The following is an 8,623-nucleotide window of genomic DNA, read 5'->3' on the forward strand; positions in this document are numbered from 1 at the left end:
TCGGACAAGCGCTGGCTCTTCGGCTTTGAAACGGAGATGAGCACTGCCCCCTAGAGTTGGAAATGACTAGCACACATGTGCGAGGGAACCTTTACCTTTACTTTTTATTCTTAATTTTAAGCATAACATACAGAATTGTGTGGTTTTGATTAAGGGCAAATCAATGACACAATACGTGCCTGCCAAAGTGGAGAATTTATGTAGGTCAAGGCTAGGTTGTTCAGTTTGCTGTTCTTTGAGCTTGTGTCTCTTCCCAGAGACATTTCATTAGCAGGCTACTTAACATCATCAGTGCGTGGGGAAATGGAGTTTGCTAGCTGTTTATAGGTAGTAGCTTGTATTACCTACTGTAACCAGGGTATTGTTCCTTTCTTGAATGCTTTTGAGGTGGGATATTGTCTATTTATTTTTTGTTTGTTTGTTTCTCTGGTGCAATGAGGAAGGATCTGTTTAAATCTATTTGCTTTTTTTCACCTTAGATTGTTTCCTTTCTTGAAAAGTTTATACATGATTGTTATCTCATTGTGACTGTTAATCCCTGATTCATGGCCATGCCTCTAGGAGTTTTTAGTGGTTTCATTTTCTAATTGAAAGAAATGTAATATCCCAACACCTCCTTTCTCATCACCCACCTATTAACTAATATACCGATAAGCAGAAATTGCAATCAAGGCTGGTAAAACAAGCTATCGCAGGCACCAAAAAAACCTCTGCTCTACTTTCCCATGCTTCTTGTCTGTAGGAAGAGAAGTCAACTCAGAGAACTCCAAGAACCTCACAATATATGACTGCTATGAGTACATCCCAGTGAATTCCTGATTGTGTTGACTTTTGGAAGATCTGGAACAAATGATTATGGTTTTTGTAAAAAAAATAATTTTAATCCAATTTACTACGGCAAGTGGCAGCCCCTGCAAACTATGGCTGAGCTGAACGGTGTTTTCTTTGTCTTTCCTTGAACACGTTTTGCTTCCTATCCAAGATGCTTCTTGGATGAGAAGTGAAACATCTCCAAGGAAAAATGAAGAAAGTCCAGGTGCCTTTTGAAAAAGCACCTTTGGGACAACCACAGCCTGGATGACTGAGAATCTCCATAGACCAGGGGTCTTCAAACTTGGCAACTTTAAGACTTGTGGACTTCAATTCCCAGAATTCCTCAGCCAGCCAGTCGACAAGTCTTAAAGTTGCCAAGTTTGAAGACCCCTGGTCTATGGAGATATGGTTGAGCTCATAAGTAAAGTAGATTTGTCCTTGTTCAGTATTTGGATGGGAACCATTAAGGACTTCCAAGGCAGTTGGTTAGATAGTGAGGGAAGTCAGCTCCCCAGGGAAGGAAATATTTAAAAAGGCAGAAAAATATATTTCCTAAAAAGATATTAAAGAACCAGGAAAGCATGCCCAGTTTTCTTAATAGTCCCAGGTCTCCTTCCCCCAAGCAGAAAACCAGTTCTATAGACATGCAAATGTAAACCATCAGGAAAGTTGGAGCTGGAAGCTTAGGAAGACAAAGACCTAAAATCTACATATCCCAGCCCCAGGAAAGCAGGATATGACCTTTGGATTGACCCACAACCATCAAGAATACCAGAAAGGCACACCCAGACTCAGGTCAGAATATGTGACACAGGAAATACAAATCCTGAAACAGGAAATAACTCCAAACAAAAGACTCCAGGGAGTATAAACCCCACTCCCTACATGTGCTCAGTCCTTTTTCTGCTGGAACCATCTTTCTGTCTGGCTTTCCTCTGCAATAAACTGTAACCATTTTCCTAAAGCAGTCGCCATGTTGTTTATCCCTGACTTGGATGGAACCATGATGAAGACTTTTCTTCCTACAATAGCAACACTGAAAAACATCCTGGGAGAAAGCTGTGCAATACCTATTTCAAGAGAACTGTGTGGAATGCAGTCACTAGCTCTGTTTGAAGTTAACATTATCTTTACATCTATGAATAAAGGATGGGGAACTCAGGCTGTGTCAGTTCTGTGTTCAAATCCTGCTCCCTTTAGGGATTCCTGTTGTCAAATTGGCTCACTTTACAAATCAAAACAAGCTGCTCCAAGCTGTCAGCACTGCCTGGCATCTGCAAATCAAGCTGTGTTCTTTCTGTTTTGTGCTCCAAAGATTCCAGGCTCTGAACGTAATTGGCAATTCTCTTGTCAATGCATGAGATAAAACTTAAACCTGCCTTACTTCTCAGCTGCTACCTTGGATCTGGAAGGGTGACTATATTTAAAAAAAAAGTTATCTGTCACTTAAATAACCAGATATGGCATGACTCAGAAAATGCAAAACAAGCAAAGACATCTGATACTAAGGTGTTCTTCTTTCTTTACCATCACTTTTCAAAAACTAAATCTTGGGGTGGAAAAACAAAGAAAAAAACATCTGAGAAACAACATGACTGTTGTGCAAAATGGATATTTCAATGAATGTGGATTGAGGTAATTGCTCATTGGAGCTTTCAACTAAAATTAACACTGAGCTTCTACCATTTTGTATAGAATCACAATGTAGCCTTTTAAATGCAAAACACCTTCTGCTCTGCCACTGAGCTTCACCATTTGTCTTCACTTTATAAAACAGCCAAGGAAATGACTCTTATAAAGTTTACATTAATTAATTTTAAGAAAGAAGAAAAGGGAAATGCTGTGATGGGAGATGAATGAGATATTTCATACTGATAAGGAAGTGTAACAGGATAGTTGTATCTTGTTACACTTTCTTATCCACACCATGTATACTCAGACAAATTTTGACCACATGTGGGCAAAAATCAAGAATTGCCTGGAGATGTCTAGCAAAAAGTAAATCTAGTTACAGTATAGTCAAAATCCTTTGAATTTTCCTAATTAAGGTTGTTGGGTTTTTAGCTAACTTTCTTCCAGGATTTTTTTTTAATGTTACCATCTAATACCTGCTGCTACTCCAACCAAAAAGTTTGTGGTCCAGAGACTATTACAAAGCTTTACTTATGCTAATATCTTTCAAATATATTGGCTGGTTTTATGATGAAGAAGGTGATATTAACTTTTAATAACCAAAAAGATTCTTCAAGAAGATCTGTCCTCAACATGGTCCTTCAGGTCTGCTGACTTTATAGTGATAGTTATTTTAAATTCCAATATGCTTAGGAATAGATGCATGCATGGGTGGTTGGATGGATGCATGGCTGGCTGGAGAACTGAAGACAATTAGCAGTTGAGATACATGTAGATGACCAATAGGCTATTCAGAACAGGTATGTTCAATCAAACAATCTGAATAGAGCTGGAAGGGACCTTGGAGGTCTTCTTGTCCAGCCCCCTGCTCAAGCTGGAGTCCCTATATCATTTCAGAAAAGTGGCTATCCAGTCTCTTTTTAAAAACTTTGAGTGTTGGAGCACTCACAGCTTTTGAAGGCAAGCTGTTCCACTGGTTAATTGACCTCACTGTTAGGAAGTTTCTCCTTAACTCCAGATTGCTTCTCTCCTTAATTAGTTTCCAGTTCAGACTTGGATATTTAACTGGGCAAATTATTACTGAGGTGAAGGTTGATTTAAATGAAACTAGTTTGGCTATTGAAAAAAGGTTAGGATGAATTAGACTGATCAGAAAGTAAGGAATGCAGTTCCTAACAGTCCCAGGCAACGTAGCCTATGATAAATTAATCCAAAATATTTGGAAGGTATCAAGATGCTACCGTATTTTCCGGCGTATAAGATGACTTTTTAACCCATGAAAATCGTCTCAAAAGTTGGGGGGTCGTCTTATACGCCGGGTCGTCTTATACGCCGGAAAATATTATTCACCTCTCTGATCTGCAGTCCCCGGCAATGCGCTCCAAAGCTGCCTCCCAGCCAGCATGTCGCCACCAAACTTCCCAGCCCACACCACGTCTAGGCACTGCAGCCCGGATGGGTCCGGTCCCGGTCAAGGACGCTGCGGAGCCCGCTGGCACCAGGCAAGACCCGGCAGAGTTGTCCTGCGTGCGCGCGCGCTGGCCAGCTGCCGGACATCGGTGTGTCAATCACTCATTGGATCGGGGGAGGGGACGGAATGGCTTGGAGCTGAGCCGCCGCTGTCGCCATCGCCACCGGGGTTCAGACGGGAGGGAGAAGCCTCCTCTTCGTGAGCCTCCCCTGCCTCCGAGCCAGGCCGGCGATCGCTGGAGAGACGGACGCGGCGTCGGACGGTCAGAAGAAGCAGCCGACGCGCGGAAGGCATTGATTTGCCCATGATCAAAACCACACAATTCTGTATGTTATGCTTAAAATTAAGAATAAAAAGTAAAGGTAAAGGTTCCCTCGCACATGCGTGCTAGTCGTTTCCGACTCTAGGGGCCGGTGCTCATCTCTGTTTCAAAGCTGAAGAGCCAGCGCTTGTTCGAGGACATTTCCATGGTCATGTGGCCAGCATGACTAGACGCCAAAGGCACACGGAACGCTGTTACCTTCCCACTGTAGTGCTCCCTATTTTTCTACTTGCATTTTTACGTGCTTTTGAACTGCTAGGTTGGCAGAAGCTGGGAGAAAGTACAAATTGACCACAGAGACGTCCTCGGACAAGCGCTGGCTCTTTTGCTTTGAAATGGAGATGAGCCCCTAGAGTTGGAAATGACTAGCATGCATGTGTAGGGCAACCTTTACCTTTTTACTATACACATATACAAGTATCCGAAGGACACAGTAAATTTTATCACTACTCACGTGTGGTCTCAACCACTGTACTTTTCTCAGTTTCTCTTGTGGAAACAAATTAAGTCCAATGGAATGACTATTTGCTGGGAATGTATCATCTTCAAAAAGTAGGCCCTTATGCAAGCAGTAGTCTTGCAGTTTAACAAAGTCCTGGTTGTTAAACGGCAAAGGGAAAGCTGGACTTCCTTCAGTTGCTTGATTTTGCTTGAGAAGCAGGTTCTTGTCTTTCTCCTATAATGAGAAAAAGGGGAATGGAGAAGAATTTCATTAGCTGACAAATTTAAGAACTGGGGTTCACTGAAAAAGAGATCACTTCTATGTCACCAAATCAAGAGGATTTAGATTTGGCTGAAATGTGCACTAATCTTATGCAGAGAAATGTAGAAACAATTAATGTTCAAATGGGGAAAAATCAATAGGGGGCAGTTTTTCTAGCTTGATTAGGGACTTAACTCAGGTATGGTGACATTGTGGACATTCAGGACATTTCTGCAGGGTAGTGTCAAGTCCAAGAGGCGAAATTGTCCAGATTCAATAAAGCGAGTTAATATTCACATTAGATTAAAGTACACACTCTTAGAAATGGTAAGCACTTCCATTTCTAATTTATTAGTGAGTTAATTCAAGCAGAGTTTGTTGGAACATTTCAAATCTAGAATATAGAATAATAGAATTGGAAGGTCTTGTAAGTCTTCTAGTCCAACCCTCTGCTCGAGCAGGAAACCCTATAATATTCCAGATAAATGGCTGTCCAGTCTCTTTCTGAAAACCTCCAGTGATGGAGCACCCACAACTTCTGAAGGCAAGTTCCATTGGTCTCTTCTTCCTGTTTTGTTTTTCGTCAGGAGCTACCATTTATAAGATGGAGCTATGATTAAATCTCCCTGTTATCTGTGATTGTTTCTGTCTAAATTCTTATTTTCCCAGTCTCCTGCCAACTTTCACAGTTAGAACATGTGTACAATTCAAAGAAGTCCTTATTCCTATTCTCTGTTAGAATGTGGTATTGCAGGCTAATTCTGCCAACTGCCAGCAGTTTGATTCTCACAAGATCAAGATTGACTAGCCTTCCATCCTTCTGAGGATGGTAAAATGAGAACCCACATTGTTGGGGGGGCAATATGCTTGACTCTGTAAACCGCTTAGAGAGGGCTGTAATGCACTGTGAAGCGGCATATAAGTCTAAGTGCTATTGATATTAAATGCCCTGCTAAAGATCATGATCTGATAGGAGCAGCTGGACTACAAAAGTGTGCAGTCCATGATTGAGTGATGTTTATGCCAAATTGGATCTGTTACAAGCAGGACTATCTGCACATGGAAAGCAGATCTGGACTTTCAATCCACTAGCTTTTGCCCAATAAAAGTGAAACCACTGAGATAATTAACAAGCACGGGCACCATTTGATTTGATGAAAATGAATTATGAACCTAACTAAATAATGAATCTATAGAAGATTGCTTTATGTAGCTGAGCTTTCACACCAACTTCAAAGCTTTCCCCAGAGCTTCTTTAAGCCCTTATTAAAGACTTCATCCCATGAACCAGATGGTTGCAGACCTCAAACAACACATTTAGACATAGATTCTTTGCAGATTGATTTTGCATCTTGCAGTAGCTCTCTGCCACAAAGATACATTTTCCATTAAATGATTAATTACTTTCTACATTGACTTAAATAAGGAAAGCAGCTCCTTTTTTAAAGATGAAACTGGATGACATTCCAAAATAAGCTTCCACTGACACCAAGAATTAATATTCTTTTCCTGGTTCCATTTCTCCTACAATGGAAATAAATCTTATGTAATGTAGCATAACACGAAAAGAGAATGGTTTCCTCTTAACAAATACTCATTTGCAACAGTGCTCAAGTCCCTGCATGCAAAGATCTATTTCTCCTAATGCAGTCCCAGCAAAACTGATGACTAATTCCACAGCCCAAATTAAAACTAACAGAGCTTGAAGACTGGGGTTGACACATGCCCAATTTTTCTTTTCACTCCTCTTGATGAAGAACAGAAAGAACTTTTAGCACGTGAGCATGTATGCTTAATTACATTGTTTAACACACTGGGAATAATTTAGCAAGTGAAGTGAAAGTGAAGAAGGCATTTCACTCTCCTTTGTGCTGCAAAAGAACCTTGTCAACTACATAAGAAAGGGTGTTGGGGAGACATATGAGCAAATGTCAGAAGCAGCATTCTCTGCCATTTAAAATTTCCTGTTAGAGAAAAAGAGGCTGATCACTGGCCAAAGATAGACTTGCAATTGTGGGAAGCTGCTTTTTGTTAGTCTACCTCATGGGTGTCAAACCTGATCGTGTCACATGCTGGATCGTGATGTATCGTGATGTTTTCTGCCTTTGTGAAGCTGGGGTGGGTGTGGCCTGCACATGACGCATCTAGCCTGTGGGCCACCAGTTTGATACCCATGGTCTAGCTGGATTAGTACTGTCCACTTTAAGAACATAAGAAGAGCCACAGTGGCTCACATTATAAATCCATCAAGTTAAGCCTTCGATTCTCACAGCAACCAACAAGCTTGGATATCTTTTTTTTTACTATATTTTGCAGTGATGACTTTAGAGTGATTATTAGAAGTCACTTAAGACTGCCAACACTTAATTGCAGTCTGAATATTTTCTAAGATTCCCCTCAGATTTCATCAATGAGTTCAGAAAATTAATGGCTCTTGGTTGTCTGAAAAGATCTGATGCGTGTTGAATTTTGCAAGACAGTTTCAACAAATTAGAAACAGTGCTAGTTATAGCATTGGTAGGTTAACACACATGATTCACATCATAATACTGAAGTGGAGAACTAAAGCAAAGAGAAGAGGTATCTGTGTTCAATTTGTCCATGACAGTAGTTACTAAGCCTGGGCGGATCTTTGAGGATGCCTTGCTTAGCTGGAGATCTGAATGACGTGGCTTTATTGAAAAGATGGACATCAGATTTTCTTTGCTGAAGGTGTAACAAACTTTTGAGTCATGTGAACATCTGGTATCTTTTTGGAGTGGAATTTTCATGTTTATTAGAAGATTTATACAAAGCTATTTGTCTCACCAATCCCATGAGCCCATCTCTAAAACTTGGCCACCTCATCTATTCCCTTGTCCATTTTTAAAAAAATCATCAGACAAGAATGTGACTAATTAGAATAATAGGAGAAAATCTCCAGTGTGATAACTGGCAAGTTTCTCAAAAGGTGAAAGTATGATTATGAAGCATTGCATTCCAATTATGCTTGTATACTTCTATTCATATCATCTCTAAATGCCATAATTACTCATATCTCATCTCTTTGCTCACATATAGGTGTATCCTGCTGGAATGCCATCTGTTCTATAGTGGGGATTTTTAGATAGTAGTATCTCAGAAAATGACTGAAAACTTGCTTCAGTAATTAAGTTATACAACTTAATCTCTCCCTCTTTTAATTCCTGGACAAGATTGTTTTGAAGACTTCCCACCCACCCACCCACCCACATACTTCCATTCTCTATGTAGATACTCTTTTCTGTATTATATGAACAAAACAAATTAAATGCAAAAGATGCCTTGTAAATTGTTCATTTGGAGATTACCAATCACAATACCAATGAGCAAGCCTGTATCATTGGGAAACGCTATACAGAATAGTAAATAAATTACAAGTGATGTATCTGGAAATTTCAACTGAAGTGGGAAAATTCAAATATAAAATCAGTGCCTGCCAAGAAGAAATAAGGCATCACTAAGGGGCAAACATGAAATAAACACTTTAAATCTGAAGCAACCATTAGAGCTAAGTGGGACAAAAGAAAATTTTGGGATAATTGATAGTAGTTGTGAAAATTATGAATTAAAAGCAAATCTGAGAAACAATTTGATAGCCATACATGAATGAACTAAAGGAACATATGGTTCAATTGTGCAACCAGGTCCGTAGCCATTTAAT

The 8,623-nt window shown here is 40.0% G+C and overlaps 1 protein-coding gene across 1 annotated transcript in view; it reads right to left on the reverse strand.

Annotated features, from left to right (window-relative positions):
* LOC308659243 (calpain-13-like) overlaps positions 1–7,116 on the reverse strand; it is a gene marked incomplete at both ends in the record, with an annotated part of 85,199 nt that extends 78,083 nt beyond the window's left edge. Inside the window, 2 exons of the mRNA XM_081312725.1 lie at positions 4,693–4,914; positions 6,982–7,116. Of these exons, the coding sequence (XP_081168851.1) occupies positions 4,693–4,914; positions 6,982–7,116 (357 nt within the window). The remainder of the gene's footprint in view (positions 1–4,692; positions 4,915–6,981) is intronic.
* Positions 7,117–8,623: the final 1,507 nt, after the last annotated feature.

This window comes from Vipera berus, assembly GCF_964194415.1.
Source record: "Vipera berus genome assembly, chromosome: 1".
Lineage (NCBI taxonomy): Eukaryota > Metazoa > Chordata > Lepidosauria > Squamata > Viperidae > Vipera > Vipera berus.